This window comes from Saccopteryx leptura, chromosome 1 (genome assembly GCF_036850995.1).
Source record: "Saccopteryx leptura isolate mSacLep1 chromosome 1, mSacLep1_pri_phased_curated, whole genome shotgun sequence".
Taxonomy (NCBI): Eukaryota; Metazoa; Chordata; class Mammalia; order Chiroptera; family Emballonuridae; genus Saccopteryx; species Saccopteryx leptura.
This window is the reverse complement of record NC_089503.1, coordinates 295,934,456-295,962,400: the sequence shown is the minus strand read 5'-3', so window position 1 is coordinate 295,962,400 and position 27,945 is coordinate 295,934,456. Positions and strand designations below refer to the sequence as shown.

The 27,945-nt window shown below is 45.1% G+C and overlaps 1 protein-coding gene and 1 pseudogene across 1 annotated transcript in view; one reads left to right on the top strand and one right to left on the bottom strand.

Moving 5' to 3' along the window:
• The window catches only part of DRAM1 (DNA damage regulated autophagy modulator 1), a 53,705-nt gene that overhangs the window by 8,773 nt on the left and 16,987 nt on the right, over positions 1-27,945 (top strand). Inside the window, exons 2-3 of the mRNA XM_066356547.1 lie at positions 16,166-16,233; positions 18,050-18,192. Of these exons, the coding sequence (XP_066212644.1) occupies positions 16,166-16,233; positions 18,050-18,192 (211 nt within the window). The remainder of the gene's footprint in view (positions 1-16,165; positions 16,234-18,049; positions 18,193-27,945) is intronic.
• LOC136378594 (intestinal-type alkaline phosphatase pseudogene) lies at positions 12,771-14,356 on the bottom strand (annotated as a pseudogene).

The window sequence follows — 27,945 nt, the reverse complement described above, 5'->3', positions numbered from 1 at the left end:
AAGTGTTGTTTGCTGGATTGTGTTCTCTGGTCGCTCTCCCTCTTACTCCTCATAACCACAAGCCTGTTCAGTGATTGGTGGCAGAAAACTGGGCCACCTAGTAAACTTCACCATTTTTTTTTAATTTATTCATTTTAGAAAGGAGAGAGAGAGGGGGAGAGAAAAGAGGGGGAGGAGCAGGAAGCATCAACTCCCATATGTGCCTTGACCAGGCAAGCCCAGGGTTTCGAACCAGCAACCTCAGCATTTCCAGGTCAACGCTTTATCCACAGCGCCACCACAGGTCAGGCAACTTCACCATTTTGAGAATTTACAACATCTGGTAATTATACTGAGAGGGACTGTAGTGTGTTGGATAAAGGAACAACTTTAGAGCACTTTGGTTGAAACACGAGTTTACCATGTGAACAGCTCTAGGTCTTTGGACAAATTACTTGACTTCTCTCTGCTTCCCTATGTGTTATTAATAGCACCTCCCTCATGAATTAACACATGAACCCACTTAGAACTCATTAACACCCTGGTCCAAGAACATAATAAATTTTCTGTAAGCAACTGCTATTAGAATTAGCAAGGGATAAGTCCACATGGTCTGGATAGATGGTAGTATTAAGTAGGAAAGGACATTAGTTTGAGGCTAATTTTATAAGCGATTTGTTCATTTGTGCGTATAACAGAAGCTTTTTTAAACCAACCTCAATTTCATGATTTTGCTGATTTAATTGATAACCTCATTCTGTAAAAAATACACTGACTAGAGCTAGGGAACCCTGAAAACATCTCCTGGTGATGGACAGTCTGAGCTGCTTGTTTCTTTCACCTGTTATTTTGTGCATTTATCAAAGGCCAGCTCTGTTTGTTCCCAAAAGTGTTTATGCCAGTTATGGTTTTTTTTATTTTAATTTAACTCAATATACATAAACTGTGGGTCTGTAAATGCAAAAGGAGAGTTATAGTTTCTAAGAATGTTGAATGTTTAGGAAGGATATATAAGAGACAAATAAAAAATTGTTGTCAGTTTAGTAGTATTTGTGACAAATGTGAAGATTTACAAAAGCTTTTTTTAAAAGATTTATTTCTATTCATTTCTATTAGAGAGAGAGAGAGAACAGGGGAAGAGCTGGAAGCATCAACTCTCATATGTGCCTTGACCAGGCACTGGTTTCCACTTTAAAGAAACCAAAATTGGCTCTGGCGGGATAGCTCGGTTGGTTAGAATATCGTCCTGATACTCAAAGGTTGTCGGTTCCATTCCTGGTTCAGGCACATATAGAAACAGATCAGTCTTTCCGTCTCTCTCTCTCTCTCTCTCTATTTCATTTTTTATAGCATTTTATTTATTTATTTATTTTTCAGAGACAGAGAAAGGGATAGATAGGGACAGACAGACAGGAACGGATAGAGATGAGAAGCATCAATCATCAGTTTTTTGATGTGACACCTTAATTGTTCATTGATTGCTTTTTCATATATGCCTTGACCATGGGCCTTCAGCAGACTGAGTAACCCCTTGCTCGAGCCAGTGACCTTGGGTCCAAGCTAGTGAGCTTTTACTCAAACCAGATGAGCCTGCGCTCAAGCTGGCGACCTCGGAGTCTCGAACCTGGATCTTCCGCATCCCAGTCTGATGCTCTATCCACTGCGCCACCGCATGGTCAGGCTCTCTATTCAATTTTTAAAAAAAGAAACCAAAATTGGAAATGAGATGATTCAGAGTAGGTGTGGATTATATATCAGAAACACATATAGTGGATTTGTACTCATATAACAGCCTTGGTCTACATCAACAGGTAGGCAAGTTAATATACGTTTCTATGTTTGTGGTGTGTACATATCCATACAATTTCTAATGACTTCCTGCTCAAACCAACTTTCTGATTACTAACTACATTAAATTTCAGGCAATGGTGACATTTGCTTTCTTGTTCAACCATATGTATGAGATCTGGGATAACTAATTATCAGAGAATGAGGTGTGTGCATAGAGTCATGTATTCTGACATTATGTTAATGGCAACTTGGTCCTTACAGTGCAGTGATTATTACTTCATGGTGTTTCTGTTTGTTTGTAGGTTTTTTTTTAAATGTTATTTTCTTTTTTAAGATTTTATTTATTCATTTTAGAGAGAGGGGACAGAGAGAGAGGCCAAGAGAGAGAAGGAGGGGAGGAGCAGAAAGCATCAACTCCCATACATGCCTTGACCAGGCAAGCCCAAGGTTTTGAATCGGCAACCTCAGCGTTCCAGGTCAATGCTTTTACCCACTGCACCACCGCAGGTCAGGCCTCATGGTGTTTCTAAGCCACAATGTCATAAGGACGAAAGGGCAGGTGTGCCATTAAAAACTTTTAGCTAAGAAATGTGTCATTCTTTTAAATGGTAATTTATAGTTTAATATTGTCTTCAAGAAAACATGACTCAAAGGACTTAATTCTAAGAAAAGTATAATGACAAAATTGAGGATCCCAAACTTTTACAGCTTGAAAATTAATTGAGGTGATGGGTGTAGTGTTTGTCTTCTGAGCCAACAGTAAATATGTGATTTCTCCTCTGTTCAGTCTTAATTCTTCTTTGCCACCTGATGACATTAAAATTTCTAAAACTTGCCGTCCACTAAATTAAATTGTTAACATTTTTTTTTGTTATTCTTACTTTTAAAAAGCCACTGGAGCATTGCTCAAAAGTCTTCACTGATGCAGAACTGACAGCTTTTAAATATAAGGGCTCAAAAGATTGTTCCACTTAATCATCCTCTTTGCCTGACAGTAATTGCATTTCACTCCATCAAGAACGTGCATTATAGAGTTACTGCATGCCAAAGACAATATACTAATGGCTTTGGAGGAATAGCTTATGACAACCTGGTTGTAGATATACAATACTTTAAACTCATATGGAAATATATTATCATAAAAATAAATGTAAAATATTGCCCTGGCCAGATAGCTTCGCTGGTTGAAGCATCGTTCTGATATGCAAAGGTTGCTGGTTCGATCCCTATTCAGGGCACATACAGAAACAGATAGAGCCTGACCAGGTGGTGGCGCAGTGGATAGAGCGTCAGATTGGGATGCAGAGGACCCAGGTTCAAGACCTCGAGGTCACCAGCTTGAGCGCGGGCTCATCTGGTTTGAGCAAAAAGCCCACCAGCTTGAACCCAAGGTCGCTGGCTCAAGCAAGGGGTTACTCGGTCTGCTGAAGGCCTGCGGTCAAGGCATATATGAGAAAGCAATCAGTGAACAACTAAGGTGTTGCAACGCGCAATGAAAAACTAATGATTGATGCTTCTCATCTCTCTCCATTCCTGTCTGTCTGTCCCTGTCTATCCCTCTCTCTGACTCACTCTCTGTCTCTGTAAAAAATAAAAAAAAATAAAAGAAACAGATAGAGGTTTCTGTCTTTCTCTCTACCTCCCATCTGCTCTCTCTGAAATCAATAAATAAAAATATTAAAAAAAATAAATGTAATATAGCACAGCAGAGAAGAGTTTCTAAGCTGTAGCCATTGAAATGAGCTCTGGATGCATGGCCTGGCTTCCCTATTAACTATTGATGTGACCTTAAATAAGTTACTTTTTTCTCTCTCTCTTTCTTTTTTTTTTAATTCAGTGAGAGGAGGGGAAGCAGAGACAGACTCTCTCATGTGCCCTGACCCGGGATCTACCCGGTAAGACCGCTAAGAGATATGCTCTGCCCATCTGGAGTGTCTCTCTGGTGCTCAGCAACTGAGCTCTTCTTAGCACCTAAGGTGGAGACCATGAAGCCATCCTCAGTGCTTGGGGCCAACTCACTCCAATTGAGCCATGGCTGCAGGAGAAAAAGAGAGAGAGAGAGAGAGAGAGAGAGAGAGAAATGGGAGAGGGTTGGAGAAGCAGATGAGCACTTCTCCTGTTTGCCCTGACTGGGAACTGAATCCGGACATCCACAAACCAGGCTGCAAGTCACTTTTCTTATTTATTTATTTATTTATTTATTGATTGATTGTATTTTTCTGAAGTTGGAAACGGGAGGCAGTCAGACAGACTCCCGCATGCACCCAACCGGGATCCACCCAGCATGCCCACCAGGAGGCGATGCTCTGCCCAATTGGGGTGTTGCTCTGTTGCAACCAGAGCCATTCTAGCGCCTGAGGCAGGGGCCACAAAGCCATCCTCAGCGCCCAGCCAACTTTGCTCCAATGGAGCCTTGGCTGCGGGAGGGGAAGAGAGAGACAGAGAGGAAGGAGAGGGGGAGGGGTGGAGAAGTAGATAGGCGCTTCTCCTGTGTGCCCTGGCCGGGAATCGAACCCGGGACTCCTGCACGCCAGGCCGATGATCTACCACTGAGCCAACCGGCCAGGGCCTGCAAGTTACTGTTCTAAGGACTTCAGTTTCCTGGTCTTTAAGATGGCGATAATAACTTTTTTCTTTAATGCTGTAAAGACGTGCCTGGCTGAGTGTAAGCTGTGAAGGAATGAATGTTCATTATTTTTCTTTTGTAATAACAGCTGTAGTCCGAGCAGGGTGGTTTCTAGAGACTCCCCTCAAAAATGTATCTAACTGGACTTCTTATCACCTCCTTCTTCGTTATCACTTTGGTCCAGCCACTGTCATCACCTGACAAATTCTTACTCAAATCCAATTAAGGCATTTTTAGACATTGTCTTATATGTAGCACTATGCTGGGATTTGTGTGTAATAGAAATGGATATAATAAACACTTCAGAATGGCTGTTTACTTCAGAGGCAAAAATAGTAAAAAAGGGGTGCTGCCTCAGGCTTGCTTGTGTATCATTCAGTCAAGTTACCCCACCCCATCTGGATCAGATAATGAGATGGCATTCCCTAATGGTCTCCCAGGTCTGCACTTGCCCCTTTATAGTCTTTTTGTGACATCCTTTAAAAAAACATCAACTTCCTACTTCTCTGCTCTCGGCCCTCAACAGCTGCCCACTGTGCTTAGAATAACATTCAGAGTCCTTACTGTAACCACAACCCATGGGACTGTCTGTGACCCTTATTTGCAAGCACACATCCTTGCTCACTGCCCTCCAGCCATACCCCCTGCCTTGCAGTTCCTCTAATCTATGGCCACCTGTAGGCTTTTGACTTGGCTGTTCGCTGTTTATAATTTTCCGGGCCCAAATATTTTTCTTCATTCAGATCTCTGTTTAAGTACCCTTTCCAGAATACGCTGTCTCAGGCAGCTGGCTCTCCTATCACCCTCTGTCTTCTTATCCAGCTTTTCTTTTCTTCACAGCATTGCTCACTCTGAGACTTTTTCTTGCCCCCACAAGAATATAAGTGCCACTAAAAAGCAGCCTTTTCTGTTTGTTTTGGTTTTTTTTTCCTATATTTTTCTGAAGCCGGAAACAGGGAGAGACAGGCAAACAGACTCCCGCATGCGCCCAACCAGGATCCATCCGGCACGCCCACCAGGGGGCGATGCTCTACCCACAAGGGGGCGAAGCTCTGCCCCTCCGGGGGGTCGCTCTGTTGCAACCAGAGCCACTCTAGTGCCTGGGGCAGAGGCCAAGGAGCCATCCCCAGCGCCCGGGCCATCTTTGCTCCAATGGAGCCTTGGCTGCGGGAGGGGAAGAGAGAGACAGAGAGGAAGGGGGGGGGGTGGAGAAGCAGATGGGTGGTTCTGTGTGCCCTGGCCGGGAATCGTACCCAGGACTCCTGCACGCCAGGCCGACGCTCTACCACTGAGCCAACCGGCCAGGGCCCCTTTTCTGTTTTATTTTCAACTTACAGGTACATTCTTCATGCCTACACAATTGTCTTGAGTTTTTTGTTAGATATTAGGCTGCTTGAAGGTAGTAAATTATCTTTTCGTTTTGTAGCCCCATCAACTGGCACAGTTTTCACAATACTTAGGTAGTGCTTAACAATCTTTTAAAAATTTGTGAGTGAATTCAGAGGGCCTAGGATTTTTAGGGCAACCACAAAGCCTCAGTCTGGGCGTGCAGATAATTTTGCATCTTGTCATTTCAGTCTCCGCTAATAAGCCGTGACTCCAGGTTCAGGAGTGATGGAATCAAACATGTCCAGTGATTTAAAGAACAGCATTTGACCAAGCTTATATTGTTATACATGTCCTCTTTATATTGTTTTCATCCCTTTGAGCATCAAGTGATTTTGCACTGGCTTAACATCATAAATTATTTTGGAGAAGAATGTTAGGTAAATAACTTGGGAATTTTTTATGATGAACTTAACTTGTAGAAATGGGAATAAAGGAAATATAGATGAAAAACTGATTTCCTAGGCACAACCTGCCCTAGAAACTACTGTGAACACATGACTGCCTCAACGGCTTTTAAGCCACATGTAAATGAACAATTAGTTCCTATACCCGGTTTAATTTTGAGGAAGTGCTCATTTGCAAGGTGACAAGTGAGGAGGTAGATGGGGCTGGGGGCAGAGCTAGAACCATATTGCCTAAACCACATAGTATAGAATCAGTGGGAGGAGTTGGGGGTGGGGTGGGGTGAGAGACTACTTCTGCTGGGTTGGGAGGCAACTGATTTTGCCTCTCATTCTCCAGTTTCTTGAATCTAGTACTGAAGTATAGCAATGCCAGCCAAAGAGATCTGTGCCTTTGCCCAATGAGATCATTTAGTTTGAGCTTATAAAAATAAAACAGAGAGAGGCTTCTGTTTTTCCATAGGGTTCCTTGGTGTATGTTGGGCAAATGAGTTTAAAATTTTTTATTTTTTTGAGTTTGCTCACTTTTTTTTTTTTTCATTTTTCTGAAGCTGGAAACGGGGAGAGACAGTCAGACAGACTCCCACATGCGCCCGACCGGGATCCACCCGGCACGCCCACCATGGGGCGACGCTCTGCCCACCAGGGGGCGATGCTCTGCCCATCCTGGGTGTCGCCATGTTGCGACCAGAGCCACTCTAGCGCCTGAGGCAGAGGCCACAGAGCCATCCCCAGCGCCCGGGCCATCTTTGCTCCAATGGAGCCTTGGCTGCGGGAGGGGAAGAGAGAGACAGAGAGGAAAGTGCGGCGGAGGGGTGGAGAAGCAAATGGGCACTTCTCCTGTGTGCCCTGGCCGAGAATCGAACCCGGGTCCTCCGCACGCTAGGCCGACGCTCTACCGCTGAGCCAACCGGCCAGGGCGAGTTTGCTCACTTTTATTGTTAAAAATGGTTCTGGGCAGCCCCGTGTGTGCTTGCCCTCAGAGCAGGGCAGTTGATTGCAAATTGCGGATAACCTTTCTGCTTGGGAGGGGCCGTTGTTATGCTAACGTTTGGTGGAGGAGGGGTTTTGCGCCAAAAAGTTTTAAAAAGAAAAAGAGAAGAAGAAAGGAAGGAAGAAGGAGGCCAAGATGGCAGGGTGCTGGAGAAGCCAGTTTGTGCAGAGAGGAGAAAGGAGAAGGTGTGCAGAGGGGGAACCAGAGGTGACTGAGACTGGTGTGGGCCTTTGATTCTAGGAAAAACCGGAGAAGATTCTCCTGATTGTGGAACCAGACACTGTGTCAGAGTTTTGGAGCCCTGTGTGTGTTTACTCGCCGGCCGGTGTGAGGCTAGAATAAAGGAATGGCTCACCATTTTTTGACTCCACTGTTTCTTCACTGTCTGCCCGAATTTAATGGGAACCTGCATGTGAATGGTCATGATGACGGTGGCCCCTGGCCACACAGTATCTCTTTGGTGTTTGTTGGGCAGATAAAATATATTATGCTCACTTTGTTAAAGAGGCCATTGCCCAGGTGGTATTAATGTGTGTTGGGGTGGGCTAAAGGCAGGCAGAATCCTTGTAGCCTGGGGCTTGGTTTTGGGATTAAGCCTTTCCTACCCTTTTTGGTGTAAGGTGGTACAATCCTATCATGCCTCAGAGAAGTGACTTTGTATTAGAAACTTCCCTATTATGTATATTGGATTAAGGGTTTGGATTTCTACACTATAAAATGGGGATGGAACGAGAGTTTGCTCTCTGGGTTCCTGAGATTATCATTAGAAGAGAGAGCAGAGAGAGCAGAGAAAGGCCACGTGGAGGAGGCCAGGAGAAGCAGCCAAGATGGCGGAGTGCTGAGTGAGATGCCAGTTTGTACAGAGTTTGTATCTGGGATAAGGAAGGAGATGGGGAACTGAGGAGAATAAGGCTAGTGAGCTAGAAACCTTTGATTCTAGGAAACTCGGATAAGTCAGTAGCTTTGTGAGCACTGAATGTGACTGGGTTTTGGAGCCCAGTGTGTATTTTTACTTGCCCGCCGGGTGCAAGCTAGATTAAAGACTATGGCCCACCAGTTTTTGGCTCCATGGTTTCTTTACCGACTGTCCGAATCCAATGTGAACCTGCATGGGCCGGGCGGCTGTGATGGTGGCCCTGGCCGTGGCTTCTGGCTTTACAGTGTTATGCTCATCTGGGTTCCAACATCAGGCAGAAGATATGATGCATTCCCCCCCCCCCCCATGATGTAACATATTAACACGTTTTTAGTTGCTCGTTGTTGGGCAGATAAAATATATTATGCTCACTTTGTTAAAGATGGTGCTGCCCACGTGGAAGCTGATGCCCAGGTGATGTTAATGTGTGTTGGGGGTGGGCTGTGGGCAGGCAGGATCCTTGTAGCCTGGGGTTTGGTTTTAGGACTAAGCCTTTCCCACCCTTTTTGATGTGGGGTGGTACAATCCCATCATGCCTTGGATAAGTGACTTTGTATTAGAGACTTCCCCTATTTTGTATATTGGTTTAAAGGTTTTGATTTCTACACTATAAAATGGGGGCAGAACGGGAGCTTGCTCTCTCGGTTCCTGGGATTATTAGCATTAGAGGAGAGAGCAGAGAGGAGAGGAGAGAGGCCATGTGGAGGAGGCCAGGAGAGGCAGCCAAGATGGCGGAGTGTTGAGTGAGAAGCCAGTTTGTGCAGAGTTTGAGCAGGGAGAAGGAAGGAGATGGGGAACAGAGGTGAATAAGTCTGGTGAGCTAGAAACCTTTGATTCTAGGAAACTCGGATAAGTCAGTAGCTTTGTGAGCACTGAATGTGAGTGGTTTTGGAGCCCAGTGTGTGTTTTACTTGCCCACCGGGTGCAAGCTAGGATTAAAGATGATGGCCCATCAGTTTTTGGCTCCGTTGTTTCTTTACTGACTGTCCGAATCCAATGCGAACCTGCATGGGCTAGGCTGCTGTGATGGTGGCCGCGGCAACTGGCTTTACAGTCAGAGAGAGGGATAGATAAGGACAGACAGGAACAGAAAGAGATGAGAAGCATCAATCATCAGTTTTTCGTTGGGACATCTTAGTTGTTCATTGATTGCTTTCTCATATGTGCCTTGACTGCAGGCCTTTAGCAGAACGAGTAACCCCTTGCTTGAGCCAGCGACCTTGGGTCCAAGCTAGTAAGCTTTTTGCTCAAGCCAGATGAGCTCGTGCTCAAGCTGGCAACCTCGGGTTCTTGAACCTGGGTCCTCTGCATCCCAGTCCGACGCTCCATCCACTGCGCTACCACCTGGTCAGGCAGTTTAAATTTGTTTTTTATTATAAGAAGCTATAGTATGGAAAGTGTAGCTCTGAAACCTTTACTGATTTTTTTTAATTTAGTGAGAGGAGGGGAGGCAGGACAGACTCCTGCATGCGCCCCAACCAAATTCACCTGGCAAGCCCACTAGGGGGTGATACTCTGCCCATTTGGGACCCTTGCTCTGTTGCAGCCAGAGCCATATATTAGCGCCTGAGGCAGAGGCTATAAAGCCATCTTTAGCACCTAAAGCCAACTTGCTCTAATTGAACTATGGCTGCAGGAGGAGAGAGAGAGAGAGAGAGAGACAAGAGGGGAAGGGGTGGAGAAGTAGATGGGTGCTTTTCCTGTGTGCTCTGACCAGGAATTGAACCCAAAACATCCACACGCTGGGCTGACACTCTATCATTGTGCCAACTGGCCAAGGCCTTGAAATATTCTTGAGCAAAATTTCATCAAATGTTGTTAAGAGCTATCATTTTGTCATTGTAATGAAAATAAATAAAAACTAACCATTCTTACCTGACAGTGTGAGTAATTTTTGTCTCAGATTGTCTAACACATAGTAGGTGTCCCATGGATATTTGTTGATGAGTGGTGTAAAGCCAGTAGCCACGGCCACTATCACAGCCGCCTGGCCCATGCAGGTTCACATTAGATTCGGGCAGACGGTAGTGAAACAACGGAGCCAAGAACTGGTGGGCCATTACCTTTAATCCTAGCTTGCACCCGGTGGGCAAGTAAAAACACACACTGGGCTCCAAAACCCACTCATTCAGTGCTCATAAAGCTACTGATTTTTTTTGTTGTTGTTGTTGTTCTTCTTTAATTTTTTATTTATTTATTCATTTTAGAGAGGAGAGGGAGAGACAGAGAGGAGAGACAGAAGGGGGGGAGGAGCTGGAAGCATCAACTCCCATATATGCCTTGACCAGGCAAGCCTAGGGTTTTGAACCGGCGACCTCAGCATTTCCAGGTCGACGCTTTATCCACTGCGCCACCACAGGTCAGACTTTTTTTTTTTTTTATAGAGAAGAGAGAGAGTCAGAGAGAGGGATAGACAGGAACGGAGAGATGAAAAGCATCAATCAAACAACTTAATTGTTCATTGATTGCTTTCTCATATGTGCTTTGACCTGGGGGCTACAGCAGAGCGAGTGACCCCTTGCTTGAGCCAGCGACCTTGGGCTCAAGCTGGTGAGCTTTTGCTCAAACCAGATGAGCCCTTGCTCAAGCTGGTGACCTCAGGGTCTTGAACCTGGGTCTTCCACATCCCAGTCCAACGCTCTATCCACTGCACCACTGCCTGGTCAGGCACAAAGCTACTTACTTATCTGAGTTTCCTAGAATCAAAGGTTTCTAGTTCACTAGCCTTATTCATCTCAGTTCCCCATCTCCTTCTCTCTGCACAAACTGGCTTCTCCTTCAGCATTCCTCCATCTTGGCTGCTTCTCCTGTCTCCTCCACGTGGTCTTTCTCTGCTCTCCTTTCTCTGCACTCTCTTCTAATGCTAATCTCAGGAACTGAGAGAGCAAGCTCCCAGTCTGCCCCACTTTTTAGTGTAGAAACCAACACCTTTAATCCAATATACAAACAAGGAAGTCTCTGACACAAAGTCACTTATCTGAGGCATAATGGGATTCCTCATGAGAGTACACCACCCCACGATTGTACTCTGTATGGTCAGGAGGCACAAGGACATACATGACTGTTCATACTACTCAAAGGGTTAATGTGATCATTTGATTAAATGCAACCATCTTTTTTATTTTTTTAAAAATCTGGCCCCATATATAACTATAAAATGTATCCACTTGTTGGGCAGATAAAGTATATTATGCTCACTTTGTTAAAGATGGCGCTGCCCACATGGAAGCCCGTCATCCAGGTGATGGTATTGGTTGCCTTTCTTGTTTGGGATGGGCATGATTATATTAATGTGTGTTGGGGGTGGGCTGTGGGCAGGCAGCATCCTTGTAGCCTGGGGCTTGGTTTTGAGACTAAGCCTTTCCCACCATTTTTGTTGTGCTCAGAAAGGTGTCTGCCTCAGCCAGCCTTCTCCACCTCAACATCCCTTTAGTGAGAAAAATGGTAACTTTTTAGGAAAAAATAGTAATGTTAAATTCTAAACACTTCAGATTCTTAACGATGCAAGTGATGCTGAGATAAAAATTGGGAATAACCTGACCAGGCGGTGGTACACTGGATGGAGCATCGACCTGGGAAGCTGAGGACCCAGGTTTGAAAACCCAAGGTTTCCAGCTTGAGTGCAGGCTCATCTGGCTTGGGAATGGGCTCACCAGCTTGAGCACGGGGTCGATGGCTTGAGTGTGGGATCATAGACATGACACCATGGTCACTGACTTGAGCCCAAAGGCTGCTGGCTTGAGCGCAAGGTCACTGGCTTGAGCAAGGGGTCACTGGCTCTGCTGGAGCCCCTGGTCAAGGCACATATGAGAAAGCAATCAGTGAACTCCTAAAGTGCTACAACAACAAGTTAATGCTTTTCATCTTTCACCCTTCCTGTCTGTCTTTCTCTCTCTCTCACATGCACACTAAGAAAAAAGAAAAGAAAATTAGGAATAGAGGCATTTATTGTAAGGGGGAATATTAACCTCTTTATACTCTTCTAATATTTATATTTTTTATATTGTGTAACAATTTATTTGATTATTCCTGTGTCCCTTCCTGATTAGAGGCTTGATGTAGGCAGGAAATTAGTCTACAAATCTATGCCCAGCACCTATATGACCTCAGGGTGGGGGCAAGGACTGCTCTGGGGCTGTCTGCCCTGCACCCAGAGCTTCCTGAAGGTTCTTGGCTCACCCAGCCAGCATGGGCATTGGGAGTGACCATGGCAGTAGCTGAGTGACTTGCGACAGGCCTCTCCTTTCTGTGTCTCTATCAGTTCCTCTGTGCAATGGTACCAGGCTCAGGCAGACCACAGGGGCATTGGACCCCAGCAGCTTCTTGGGCCAGTGAGGTGCCTGCAGGGCTGGTTGCAGGGTGACAGGAAACCCCCACCCCGAGGGGCTCCCAGGGGCCTAGTGCCTGGCTGCTGAGGTTGGGGAGGAGTCCAGAGCAGGAGGCAGGAAAGCCACGCCTCGGCATCCAGGGCACCCCATGGCCTGGGCCCCTTGGGGAGGGCTGGGTGCAGCCCTGCACCAGCTGAGGTTCATTTATGACAGCAGGTAGTAGTCAGGATGTAGGGACCCATGGTGGGTCCTGGGTCTGGAGGCTTAGCACGAGGGTGTGGTTCAACCACAGGTTGGGGAGGCAATTCAGCAATGGGGTAGGGGTACTGGAAGTAGGGTGGGGTGGTCAGGGTGCAATGGTTCCCAGCAGCAGCAGAAGCAGTGCCATGGCTAGCATAGCCCAGCAGTGGGCCTGCAGACGGGCGGGGTGTGCAGTGTTGATGCGGCGGGCGGGGAGCATCAGGCCGCACTCAGTGTAGGGCTCCGGGCAGGCTGTGGAGGCCCTGAGGTATGCCACGAATTCTGCTCCTGCACACCATGCACCAAGTGCGCCTGTGGGTGGCGCACAAGCACGGCCACATCCTCACCGGCATGGGTCTCTGACAGCAGGGGCATGGCCACCTGCTGTTGATACTCGGGGTCCCTGCTCTGACTGTCACTGACATTGGGCCAGGAGCCCGGGGCCAACGCCATAAAGGAGGGAGGTGTAGGCCTTGTGGTCTGATGCTTTGCCAGGGGCCAGCCCGAAAGCGGAGCTGCCACGCAGTGAGTCGTCATTGAAAGTGAAGACGTGGGAGTGGTCAGCAGTGACAAGGGTCAGTGTGTCCTCCTCGCTTGTGCGCTGGCTGGCCTTGTCCATGGCTTCTTCAAAACTGAGTCTCAGTCAGCACCAGGTAAGCTCTACTCTCATGATGGCCATGGACAACGTGGCCCCCTCTACGAAGAGGTAGAAACCACAGGGGTTCCTGCCCAGCAGGCACAAGGCCACCTGTGTCATCTCCATCAGGATCATGGTAGGCCTCATCTTCATACCCCCGGTCAAAGAGACCCATGAGGTGTGTCACAGAGGGGTGACACACCTGGGACGCCCCAGTGAGTGCGAGTCGGTTCCTCATCCTGGGCACCCTGGTGCTCGGCCTGCCACTCGTGAATCAGGTTCTGCCTTTCGATCTTGACTCCACTCTGCCTGGCATCACCAGGGTACTCAGTCTGGGGTCTCCTTGGGAAACATATACTTGTGCCCCCCCCCCCCCAGGGTCACATCGCAGTCCGTGTTGGAGATGAGCTGCCCGGCAATGTCCCGGCAGCCCTCCTGCAGCACCTGGGCCGGCAGGTTCGCATCTGAGTAAGAGTCCGGTTCACCGTGTGTACGTAGGTGCTGGCTGACAAGGAATGCTGCACCCCCATTGTGGTCACCACCCCCTCATTGTGGTCACCGCCCCCTCTGACTTCCCTGCTTTCTTGGCCCGGTTCATCACGGAGGTGACCTCATCGCCATGCATTGTGTTGCACTGGTTAAATCGGGCTGCTGCGCTCACCCCAAAGGTCTGGTAGTTGGTGTCGGCCCCACACTGGTAGGCGGTGGCCATGCCTCCGCTGTCTGGCACATGTCTGTCCACGTTGTATGTCTTGGCCAGAGCCACATATGGGAATTGGTCCATATCGGGGGTGGGGGTGTCTCAAGTCCCAGCTTGCCATTCATATGTCCCTTTAGGATCCAAGCTGCTGTCACTCTGGACACCCCCATCCCATCCCCCACAAAGATAATGAGGTTCTTGGCAGCCATCTGAGTGGGCTGTGGCTTCTTGATGGTATCCAGGGCCTGGCTGCCTGGCAGTTCCAGAAGGCTGGGTCTTCCTGCTCAGCTGGGACAGTGTCCAGGGAGAGCCATAGCCTCAGGCCCAACAGCAGCAGCACCCGGGCTCCCTGCATGCCTGTGGGGTGGTGGAGGTGGCGGAGTTGGGACTCCAGAGGGGCTGGGACCTGGAGCTCGGGCAAGGCTGAGACGCCGAGTACCAGCTGCAGTGCAAGCTCTGCTCTTCAAAGATGGAGTGTTTGCGAAGGCCTCTGCTTTCCGCACACGCAAGGTTCGTGTGCAGTTCTTCAAACAATTTGAAGTGTGTCTTTTCAACGTGATCAGTCCTTTAATACTTAAATTTCGGACTTGTTTTAAAACGTGAGAACACTCAAGATGGGCATGAGTTGTTTCATGTCGGGAGATTTCTGCCATTGGTTTTATTTTTTTTTAATATTTTAAAAATTTTGATTTATTGATTTTAGAGAGGGAGGGAGGGGGAGAGAGAGAGACAAGAACATCGATCTATTTCTGTATGTGCCCTGACCAGGGATCAAACCCACAACTTCTGTGCTTCAGGACAATGCTTTAACCAATCAAGTTATCCGGCCAGGGCAGTTTGGTTTTCTTTCTTTCTTTCTTTTTTTTTTTTTTAATTGATTTTACAGAGAGAGAAGGGGGGAGGGAGAGAGAGAAACTTTGATTTGTTGTTCCACTTATTTATGCATTTATATTTATGCATTAACTGGTTGACTCTTGTACGTGCCCTGGTCGGGAATCAAACCCATAACCTTGGCATATCAGGACAGTGCTCTAACCAACTGTGCTACCAGGCCAGGGCTGCCATCAGTTTTCAATTGTTGCTTTTTGCAGGCAGCTTGAAAATGTAAAAATTTAAACCTTGGCATTGATCAATAGAAAACAGAACCTGTCAAACACGACTTACCTGTTCATTTAATTACTGAATTGGTAGACTTCACCTGAAAAATGTCTTATAGAAATTATTTTTTTGTTAAAATAATTTATCACAACATATACTATTATTTTCATAAAGTTCTGATAGGTATCAATAATATTTCCCAGCTTTTCATGATGATATTTTCAGCACTGTAAACTTATGCATAAATCATATTGTTAAAAAGTTGAATATGTTTATGTGTATTTAATATCCCAATGATAGACTTTTCAAATGTGATTTTAGACCATTCCCCCCTCCCAATAGTCACACTCAGTTCTTTACTAAGAAGGGACACATATCAGTCAAGTTTATTGAACTCATGATTTCGGAAACATCACAACCATTCACTTTAAACATTTGCTAGTATTTTACAATTTAAAAAAGTGGTAGAACTTAATGAATTAAAAAAAATTTTCAGGCCCTGGCCGGTTGGCTCAGTGGTAGAGCGTCGGCCTGGCGTGCAGAAGTCCCGGGTTCGATTCCCAGCCAGGGCACACAGGAGAAGCGCCCATCTGCTTCTCCACCCCTCCCCCTCTCCTTCCTCTCTGTTTCTCTCTTCCCCTCCCGCAGCGAGGCTCCATTGGAGCAAAGATGGCCCGGGCGCTGGGGATGGCTCCTTGGCCTCTGCCCCAGGCACTAGAGTGGCTCTGATCGCAACAGAGCGACGCCCCGGAGGGGCAGAGCATCGCCCCCTAGTGGGCAGAGCTTCGCCCCTGGTGGGCGTGCCGGGTGGATCCCGGTCGGGCGCATGCGGGAGTCTGTCTGACTGTCTCTCCCCGTTTCCAGCTTCAGAAAAATACAAAAAAAAAAAAATTTTTTTTCAGAGCCAAAATGAAAACACTTTTGAGCAAAATCAGGCCAAATCTATGGAATTCAAAGTGTCTAAACATCCAGAAGAAACACATTACAAAACCTGCCAATGACCTGCCTCCTCAGAAGTATGAACTGAGTTCCTTTTAATAATTCGTATGTTTCTTCTCTTTCTCAGTGATACAGGAACAACACCTCCGGAGAGTGGGATTTTTGGATTTATGATAAACTTCTCCGCATTTCTTGGTAAGTTCACAGTAATTATTATAAATAAATGGAAAAGTTACAATCTCATGTTATTTACAGTGTATGTAAAGTTTTTTATTGTTATTTTTAACAGACTTTATTTTTTACTACTGTTTTAGGCTCGCAGCCCAATTAATCCAAAGGTAGAAATATCCTGTATAGCCCCTGCCCCTCTCCCTGCCTCCCGCAATATCAACAATGTCCCCCGCCAGAGTGCTACATTTGTTGATGAACCCACACTGACCCATCATAGTCTCCCAAAGTCCATAGTTTAGTTTCAGGGTTTCTTCTTGTTATGCATCATTTTTTAAAAGTATAGCTTTCTTTCTTTCTTTTTTTTTTTATTTAGCGAAGGAGCGAGAGACAGAAAGAAGGACAGACAGGGACAGATATACAGGAAGGGAGAGAGTTGAGAAGAATCAATTTGTAGTTGTGGCACTTTAGTTCATTGACTACTTTCTCATGTGTCTCTTGACCAGAGGGCTCCAGCAGAGCCAGTGACCCCTTGCTCAAGCCAGCGACCTTGGGTTTAAACTAGCGACCTTGGGCTTCAAGCCAGCGACCTTTGGGCTCAAGCTAGTGACCATGGGGTCATGTCTATGATCCCACGTTCAAGCTGGCAACGTGATGCTCAAGCCATTTGGGCCCATGCTCAAGCTGGCAAATTCAGAGTTTCAAACCTGGGTCCTCAGCGTCACAGGCCAATGCTCTATCCCCTGTGCCACCGCCTGGTCAGGCTAAAAGAATAACTTTTGCAACTAGAATTTTGCTCTACTTGAAAAACTAATATGAAATAAATGTGGTATCTCATTATGTATCATAATGGGACCCCTAAAAATGATGTGAGAGACCTATTTGTACTGACATGACAAGGTCTCCATGGTACATATTTTTTATTTTATTTTATTTTATTTTATTTATTTATTCATTTTTAGAGAGGAGAGAGAGAGACAGAGAGGGAGAGAGAGGAGAGAGAGACAGAGAGAGAGAAGGGGGGAGGAGCTGGAAGCATCAACTCCCATATGTGCCTTGACCAGGCAAGCCCACGGTTTCGAACCGGCGATCTCAGCATTTCCAGGTCGACGCTTTATCCACTGCACCACCACAGGTCAGGCCTCCATGGTACATTTTTAAAAGAAAAAAAAAAAAGCAAGTCACAATAATATGTGCACAATAGCATTTATATGAAAAGGACAGTATCCAAGAAGGTGTGTGTGTGTGTGTGTGTGTGTGTGTGTGTGTCCATCATGTTGGGGGGAAAGCAAGATAGGGTGAAGAAGGACAGGGGTGGGCAGATGGGAAGACTAAGGCAATTAGGACACTGAAAATACAAACTTTAAGAAAAGAAATGCAGCCTGACCAGGCAGTGGTGCAGTGGATAGAGCATCGGACTAGGATGCGGAAGACCCAGGTTTTTTTTTTTTTTTTTTTTTTTTTAAGATCCAGGTTTGAGACCCCGAGGTCGACAGCTTGAGCGCGGGCTCATCTGGCTTGAGCAAAAAGCTCACCAGCTTGGACCCAAGGTCACTGGCTTGAGCAAGGGGTTACTTGGTCTGCTGAAGGCCTGCGGTCAAGGCATATATGAGAAAGCAATCAATGAACAACTAAGGTGTTGCAATAAAAAAACTGATGATTGAAGCTTCTCATCTCTCTCTCCGTTCCTGTCTGTTTGTCCCTATCTATCCCTCTCTCTGACTCTGTCTCTGTCTGTGTAAAAAAAACCAAACCAACAAAAAACAATGCAAAGCTGTTTTCTATGTTTTTCATTCTAAACAGTCCAATAATGAAAATTTACTACCAAACCTTTCTTTTTCAGGTGCAGCCACAATGTACACAAGATACAAAATAGTGGAAAAGCAGAATCAAACCAGCTATTTCAGCACTCCTGTTTTTAACTTGGTGTCCTTAGTTCTGGGATTGGTGGGATGCTTCGGAATGGGCATTGTCGCCAACTTTCAGGTATAACCTACAATTTCATTGGTTTTGGGGGTGATGGAATATGTGTGTCTGGAGCAGAGAAGCAAGAACACAAAAGCCATGCTTGTGCCAGCAAAGCTATCAAATGGTTGATGAGTTTATAAAGATTGGAATACTTTGCTTTTTAGAAACAAATATTATTGTGTGAAAGTCAGTCCTTTCTGATACTTACTTGGGAGTGATGGGGTCCATGTGTGCATGATGACAGTGTGCTCTGAGCGATGCTCTGAGCTTTGCATTGCTCCATGTTCCTTTTTTTTTAAAAAAATTGATTTTAGAGAGAGACATCAATTTGTTGTTCCACTTATTTATGCATTTAGTCGTTGATTCTTGACATATGCCCTGACTGGGAATTCAATCCACAACTTTATCCTATTGAGATGATGCTCTAACCAACTGAGCTTCCTGGCCAGGGTCTCTCTGTTTTTATTGATGTGATTGAAGTGTTGGGAGAAATACTTCAGCCATTGTGGTGATTTCACTAAGAGTATGAAAATCTCTCTCTGTATGTGTTTGTGTGTGTGTGTACTGATTCTTCAGTTTGAATCTCTGGTGTTCTATTCAAACAATGGGACCTGATCTCTTCCTTTCACAGATGAGGATATAGGTATGTGGAACTGAAATAATTTGCTCAGGGTTCCTCAGTTAATTAGGTGCCAAGCCAAAATGTGGCCCCGTTGGCGCGAACTAACTTACACGACGACTACTGCAGAGTCTGCTCAATATAGTCTCTGTGCCAAACGTTTACAAAAACCACTACTTGATTTATTCTAATTTGTGAATAACTTGTTCATCCTGAGGCCCCTTTCAGGAAAGCATGGTACTTGTTTATTTATGAATACAATGTATAATATTTTAAAAACATTTGTTGTGTTTAAAATTACTACTAATTATAAGAGCACTCACCTCCCAGGGTTAGTGCAAGGCTTGGATGAGATCGCTGCCGTAACCAGCAGCGTGTACTTGGCAGCCAGCACGGTCCCCACGGGCTCGTCGCTGCCAGGCTAACACTGGGGCAGTCCTGCTCTCTCCGTCACTGTTGTCTCCTGTGACAGCAGAAAGGACGTTACTCTAGGATGACTTTCTGTTCAACCCAGGGGTACTCCTCAAACTCTTTTCCCCACCAGAAGTGGGTTGGTCTTGTGTGATGCTTGTTTTTACAAGAAAGCGCCAGCTTTCACTGGTAGCCAGAGGCTGATGTAATAATGTTCACACACAAGCAGCAGCCAGGCGTGCTGCCCCCTATTGATCTTCGTGGGTAATACGTAACCTCAGGCCTCCACCCGTACCATCTGCTTTCTGTCCACTCGCAGGTGGGCTATTGTCGCAGAGTCCTCTGTCTGACCCGCCCCTCACGGGCCGCATGGAGTCGCCTTTTCTACACTGCACACGGGGATGCCGTCTGTCAGTGGAGGGGGAGTTCTCTAGGAAACTCAGTGCTGTGTTGTGAGGGGAGGGCAAGGCACCTCCTTTCTGTCGCACAGTGTCTTCAGGACAGCCTGTGGGGTCTGGGTGTTCTCTCAGGTCTCAGGGCCAATGGGTTCCCGTTTTTGGATGTTACACATCCACAGTGAATAGTGACCTTGTTTGCATGGGAAGCTAGAATGGTGAGAGCCAAATTTGTAGCCTCCCTGAACCAAGCGTGTAGGGCTGAATGGAAGGCACTTTGTGAACTAAACACGTCTGGCTTCATTTTCTTTTCCTACGCCCTCACCCTCACCCCTTTTCTAGGAAGAAATAAATAGTTCAATGTTGAATTAGCCAATATGGAGACAGAGCTTGTGCTCTAACCAAACCGACTCCCTCATGACATGTGGGTTACAGATTATACAGGGCAAAATCACAAGATGCCGTGGGTTAGGGGTTCAGGTCATGCTGGGAGCTGATTGGTTGGAGGTGAGGTAAAGGTAATGAATTATTTCTTCAGGTCTTTGTAAAAAAAATTTTTATTGAATTTGGTGACAGTGGTTAATAAAATTATACAGGTTTCAAGTGTACCATTCTATAATACATTTTCTGTATAATGTACTGTGTGTTCACACCCCAAGTCAAGTCTCCTCCACCACCATCTATTCCCCCTTTACCTCCTTCTCCCTCCCCCCCTTCTCTGGTAATCACCACACTGTTGTCTGTGTCTGTGAGGTTTTTTCTTGGCTTAATCCCTTCATCTTTTCCATCCAGCCCCTCAACATCCGCCCCTTCCCTCTGACAGCTGTCAGTCTGTCTTCTGTATCTATGAGTCTATTTCTGTTTTGTTTGTTTATTTTGTTCATTAGATTCTACATACAAGTGAGATCATATGGTACTTGTCTTTCTCTGACTAGCTTATTTTACATAGCATAATAATCTCCAGGTCCATTCATATGTCGCAAAGGATAAGATTTCCTTCTTTTTTATGGCTGAGCAGTATTACACTGTGTAAATCTGACGCAGCTTTTTTATCAACTCATCTATTGATGGGCACTTGGGCTGCTTCCAAATCCTGGCTATTGTAAACAATGCTGCAATGAACATAGGGATGCTTATATTCTTTCGAATTAATATTTCAGGTTTGTTTGGATATATTCCCAGAAGTGGAATCACTGGTCATAAGGCAGTTCCGTTTTTTATTTTATTTTTTTTATTTTTATTTTATTTTTTTACAGAGACAGAGAGTGAGTCAGAGAGAGGGATAGACAGGAACGGAGAGAGATGAGAAGCATCAATCATTAGTTTTTCATTGTGTGTTGCAACACCTTAGTTGTTCATTGATTGCTTTCTCATGTGCCTGGACCGCGGGCCTTCAGCAGACCAAGTAACCCCTTGCTGGAGCCAGCGACTTTGGTTTCAAGCTGGTGAGCTTTTGCTCAAACCAGATGAGCCTGCGCTCAAGCTGGTGACCTCGGGGTCTCGAACCTGAGCCTTCCGCATCCCAGTCCGACGCTCTATCCACTGCGCCACCGCCTGGTCAGGCCCGTTTTTTATTTTTTGAGATAACTCTATACTGCTTTCTACAGAGGCTGCACCACTGTGGAAAGAGTGCTCGAAGGTGCCCTTTTCTCCACATCCTCGCCGACGCTTGTTCATTTCTTTAGGTCTTGAGGGCAGTTCTGAAGTAGGTTCAGGTGTCCCTCTGATTTCATGGCAAAGTAACCAGGGGGTCATTCTACATTAGGGTTCAGGAGCTGAAACATAACTTAGGTCAAGATGTTATCTTTAACCTGCCAGAGGTCTAGACATTGTGACCACAATCGGGTCTGGGCTAGTGCATTTTGCTGCCTAAGGGGTTGCTGATTATCAGGGGACAAACCAGTCCTCTAAGGCGCAGAGAAAGATGGAGATAGATAGATAGATAGACAGACAGACAGATAGAAGAGTGGGGAAAGAAAGAGCTCACTTTCCTGCCCTTATTGCCCTATAACAGGGGTCAGGAACCTATGGCTATTGAGCCAGATGTGGCTCTTATTTATTTATTTATTTATTTTACAGAGACAGAGAGTGAGTCAGAGAGAGGGATAGATAGGGACAGACAGACAGGAACGGAGAGATGAGAAGCATCAATTATTAGTTTTTTTGTTGCGACACCTTAGTTGTTCATTGATTGCTTTCTCATATGTGCCTTGACTGAGGGCCTTGAGCAGATGGAGTAACCCCTTGCTTGAGCCAGCAACCTTGGGTCCAAGCTGGTGAGCCTTGCTCAAACCAGACGAGCCCACACTCAAGCTGGAGACCTTGGGGTCTCGAACCTGGGTCTTCCGCATCCCAGTCCGATGCTCTACCCACTGCGCCACCGCCTGGTCAGGCCAGATGTGGCTTGCAGACAAATCTTTAATAAAAAATAATAACATTAAAAATATAAAACATTCTCATGTATTACAATCCATTCATTTCCTACTGCTCATGTTCATGGTTGCAGGTGGCTGGAGCCAATCACAGCTGTCCTCCGGGACAACACCAAATTTTTATTGGATAATGCGTAAGGTACACAGGTCATTGTATGGCTCTCACAGAATTACATTTTAAAATATGTGGCGTTCATGGCTCTCTCAGCCAAAAAGTTTCCCGACCCCTGCCCTATATGGTGAAACCAGGCAAACCATGCTGCATGCATGGTTGCATGTGACATTTGCCACATGATAGAGATTCTGTGACATTTCCTTATATTTTATGACTGTGTTCATTTTGTTTTTCATAGCATGTATTGAACATTTTCTATGTGACATACCCATGAAAAAATTCAGTGCTTTAACACATGTAATTCTAACAACAACCTTAGAAGACAGGTGGTAATTTTCCTCATTCTCAGTGAGGTGGGAGCCCAGAGAGGTTAATACCGACCCAAGATTATATGAGCAGTAAAGGCAGAAGTGGCCCTTGCATTGAAGCAGTCTGTCGGAACCTGTGGGAATGAGTTAACCTCAATGCTACAATGAGGAAATCTTTGGGAGAAAAAAGCATGTGACAACTCACAGAGTTCTAGCATCAGAAAGCACAATGGATAAAAGGGGCAGGGGTGAGTGTGGATATGAATTTTTCAGTAGGGGATGGTGCATACTGTCTGATATGCTAATCACTTTATTCTCCTAATCACTCAACATCATGATACACCTCTCAATTTTTAAGCCGCAAAGGGCAGACTTTCAGAAGAAAACTTAGATGGTCAGATAATGAACTCTTGGTTCACTTAAAGCAGGGGTCCCCAAACTTTTTACACAGGGGGCCAGTTCACTGTCACTCAGACCATTGGAGGGCCGGACTATAAAGAAAAACTATGAACAAATCCCTATGCACACTGCACATATCTTATTTTAAAGTAAAAAAACAAAACGGGAACAAATACAATATTTAAAATAAAGAACAAGTAAATTTAAATCAACAAACTGACCAGTATTTCAATGGGGACTATGCTCCTCTCACTGACCACCAATGAAAGAGGTGCCCCTTCCGGAAGTGCGGTGGGGGCTGGATAAATGGCCTCAGGGGGCCGCATGCGGCCCGAGGGCCGTAGTTTGGGGACCCGTGACTTAAAGGCTTCCATGATGGGATTACATTTTCACAAAACCCAGAAATAAAATCAGTAACTTTCCTGAGAGCAAAGTGTTTGCCTTGTCATTGTTCCCATAAATATATCTTGACAGTTTCCTTGTTTGATATCCTGTAATTCATTTCAGCATGCCATGAGCAAACCAACTTGAGCTGTTACCTTGGGAAGAATTACAAATGTGAGGGCAAGAGCGAGCACTGACTCCGGCGGTTCTTCCTGAGGAAGAAGTAAATTGTCTTTATTGGAAGTTCACAGAAAGCTCCCTTTCCCGAGCTGGTGGGTGGGATGGTTACTTTTTGGTATGTCCTCTCTAGTTTCTATCTAGGCTGTTTTTTTCCTTGAGAAGTTTCCTCTTTTGAGAAATCCACTTTCCTAAGGTTTAACCCTCTCAGTCTTTTAGTTTTCTCTCTTTTTATTCTCTTTTCAAGTAACAAGAAAGTGTTGGTTTTTTTACAGAGACAGAGAGAGAGTCAGAGAGAGGGATAGACAGGGACAGACAGACAGGAACAGAGAAAGATGAGAAGCATCAATCGTTAGTTTTTCGTTGCGACACCTTAGTTCATTGATTGCTTTCTCATATGTGCCTTCACCGTGGGCCTTCAGCAGACCGAGTAACCCCTTGCTCTAGCCAGAGACTTTGGGTCCAAGTTGGTGAGCTTTGCTCAAGCCAGATGAGTCCTCACTCAAGCTGGCGACCTCGGGGTCTCAAACCTGGGTCCTCCGCATCCCAGTCCGATGCTCTATCCACTGTGCCACTGCCTGGTCAGGCGAATCACTTCCTTTCAAAAGGCATGTTTGATGAGAGAGCATGCACTCCATTGTGATAAAGGTGCATCTTAAATACAACTCCCTCTCAGTCGAGGGCCTTTTGATTGATACTGCCAGGATTAACCTGGGGGCCTATGCAGTTTGCAGATTAAGATCCTAAAGGATATGTTGACTTGGGCAAGTTTTTTTTATTATTATTGATTTTAATTTATTGTGTTTACAGAGATTCTAGTGTCCCCCCAAATACCCCCCTCCTCCGTGTTCTCCTCAACATTCCCCTTGCCCCCTCCCCACAATGCCCTTCCCCCTTCCCTCCAGGATTATCCCATCCTATCATCCCCTTTCCCTCTGTCTGCTTTCCTCTGGTTCCTTTGATCCTGCCTCTGTCTCTATTCCGTTCCTCAGTTCACATTGCTATTGGATTCCTCAAATGAGTGAGGGCATATGATATTTTTCTTTCTCTGTCTGCCTTATTTCACTTAACGTAATAGTTTCCAGGTCCATCCATGTTGTTGCAAAAGGTAAGATTTCCTTCTTTTTCATGGCCCCATAGTATTCCATTGTGTATATATACCACAGTTTTTTAATCCACTCGTCCACTGATGGACACTTGGGCTATTTCCGGATCTCGGCTATTGTAAACAATGCTGCCATAAACATGGGAGTGCATTTTTTTTTTTTTTTTTTTTACAGAGACAGAGAGTCAGAGAGAGGGATAGACAGCGACAGACAGACAGGAACGAAGAGATGAGAAGCATTAATCATTAGTTTTTTGTTGCATGTAGCCACACCTTAGCTGTTCATTGATTGTTTTCTCATATGTGCCTTGATCGCAGGCCTTCAGCAGACCGAGTAACCCCTTGCTTGAGCCGGCGACCTTGGGCTCAAGCCAGTGAGCTTTTGCTCCAACCAGATGAGCCTGAGCTCAAGCTGGCAACCTCGGAGTCCCGAACCTGGGTCTTCCGCATCCCAGTCTGACGCTCTAGCCACTGCGCCACCCCCTGGTCAGGCGCATTTCTTTTTTTGAATCAGTGATGTGGAGTTCTTGGGATATATTCCTAAAAGTGGGATGTCTCCAAAGAGGACATACAGATGGCCAAGAGGCATATGAAAAAATGCTCAACATCACTAATCATTAGAGAAATGCAAATTAAAACCTCAATGAGATATCACCTCACATCAGTCAGAGTGGTGCTCATTAACAAAACAACACAGGATAGGTGCTGGCGAGGATGTGGAGAAAAGGGAACCCTCCTGCACTGCTGGTGGGAATGCAGACTGGTGCAGCCACTGTGGAAAACAGTATGGAGATTCCTCAAGAAATTAAAAATGGAACTGCATTTTGACTTGGGCAAGTTTGAGGAAGGAAATTCCCTGACAGTGCTGGTGGGAGGAAAAGAAAGTATGTAAATTCAGAATGTTGACTTAGCATGAAAAAAATAAATGGAGGGTGGAAAGAACCAGGATTCTCAGAAGATTATTCCTGAAAATGACTCAGCAATAGACGCCTTGCTTTTTGTTTATCTTCCCTTGACCAAATGTGCCTAAGATTCAAGGGTGAAAAGAATTTTTTCTTAATTGTTTGTTTTTTTTTAACTTTTTTTCTTGGTTTAATGTTGTCGTCTCCGCCCCCCAATTTTATTGAGATGACATTGTATTAGTCCCAGGTGTATAAAAAGTGATTTGATATATGTATATGTTGTGAAATGATCAACACAGTAAGTTTAGTTGACGTCCCTCACCTCCCATAGTTACAGTTCTTTTTCTTGTGATGAGCGCTTTTAAGATTTACCGTATTTTTCGCTCCATAAGATGCACCTGACCATAAGACACACCTAGGGTTTCTTTTTTTTCACACCTAGGGCTTTAAGGAGGAAAATAAGAAAAATAATATTCCGAACCAAATGAGGTGTTAAAATATTTAATAAAATATACCACAATAATATTTCAACAATGTAAACTCAATAGAAATATTACCAACCATCAGCACTGTTATTAACAAATGAGAAGAGACTTTAATGTTCAAATACTCTTTTAGTCCAGGAACCCACAGCAGCTAAAAGAAATAAATAAAAATGAACATTCGCTCCATAAGATGCATGGGCATTTTCCCTTCCACTTTTGGGGGAAAAAAGTGCGTCTTATAGAACGAAAAATACAGTACTCTTAGGGACTTTTAAAATATACTTTTGTTCAATATAATTGCCATGCTGTACATTACACATAACTGAAACATTTTTACCTTTTAACAGGAAGTTTTGACCTTTTGACCACCTTTACCCACTCCCCGCCTCCACTCCCCACCTCTGGTGACAGCCGATCTGTTTTCTGTATGAGTTCAGTTTATTTATTTTATTTTTTTAAAGATTTTACATATAAGTGAGATTATACAGTACTTGTCTTCCTCTGTCTGACTTATCTCACTGAGCATAATACCCGCAGATCCATCCACACTGTCACAAATGTTTTTTTATGGCTGAATAATATTTTATTATGGGGTGTGGATGTGTGAGTGTGTATATCTATATAATGGACACTGAGGTTGTCTTCATGTGTTGGCTATGGTAAATAATGCTGCAATGGGCCCTGGCCAGTTGGCTCAGTGGTAGAGTGTAGGCCTGGTGTGTGGATGTCCCGGTTGGATTCTCAGTCAGGGCACACAGGAGAAGCAACCATCTGCTTCTCCATCCCTCCTCAGTCCCCCTTCTCTCTCTTTCTCTCTCTTCCCCTCCCGCAGCTATGGCTTGATTGTTTTGAGCGCATTGGCCCCAGGTACTGAGGATGGCTCCATGGATCCTCCACCTCGGGTGCTAAAATAACTCATTGGCAAGCATGGCCCCAGATAGGCAGAGCATCAGCCCCAGACGAGGGTTGTTGGTTAGACCCCTGTTGAGGTGCATGTGGGAGTCTGTCTCTCTTTCTCCCCTTCTCTCACTTGGAAAAGAAGAGAAAAAATGCTGCAGTGAACATGAGGGTACAGCTCTCTTTCTGAGACAGTGATTTAATTTCCTTTGGATTATTATTATTATTATTATTATTAATCATGGTAAAATACCTATAACATCAAATTAACAGTCTTAATGTTCAAGTATACAATTCAATGGTTATTTTTCTTAATTCTTTAAGTACTTAAAGGTATATATACATTTTATGTACATTTTAAAAAGCATAGAATGTATTTTGTTTTTCATATATAACTCCCCTAAATTTGTATGCCCATGCTAGATACCCTAACTATATAGAATCGATACATAATAAATGAATAATTGATATGTCCTGTTGTAGAATGTTCACGCTTCCTTTCACATTTGGAGAATAGAGATTATATTTTAAAAAGGAGTTCATTTGAGCAAAAATTGATTCAGATTAGGCTGTGCCAAACTGGAAGTGACATAGGGAATAAAGATTTAACATTTTTTGTGAGCAGTCTAGATAGAGGACACAGTGGGTCTGTGGAAACCTGGGTGGTCAAAGAAAAGTCTGGGAAACAGGTGTCGGCTGTGAGCTGTGGCCCAAACCAGGCTCTCTTGGTCAATACTTGAACTTACCCCTTTGCAAAACTCAAATTTTCAAGTTCAAGTGGAGACTCAGTCATTCAATCTAAACATCATTGTTGTACTGGAAGGTAGGTGCCCATTGGACATTTGAAAGGAGCCTAAAGTGAGCTCCCTGATGGGTTCAATTTTGAGTACATTTGGGTTTAGCACCAGGCGTCTGTTCAGACCAGCTGTAGAGGCCGCCTTCCTGTTGAAGTGGCTGGGGGCCTCGGACTTGATTTGAAGTTGTCTCTGCTTCGCAAAAGCACTGTTTTTACTTAGACTTGCGTGTTCCTCTGGGGTGGAGGGACTGAGGAGCAGGGAGCCTAAAAGCCCCGAGCCACCCTTGGTACCTTCATGTACCTTCTTGTGCAATTTATCAAATAACCTTCACCGCGAACCTGCAAG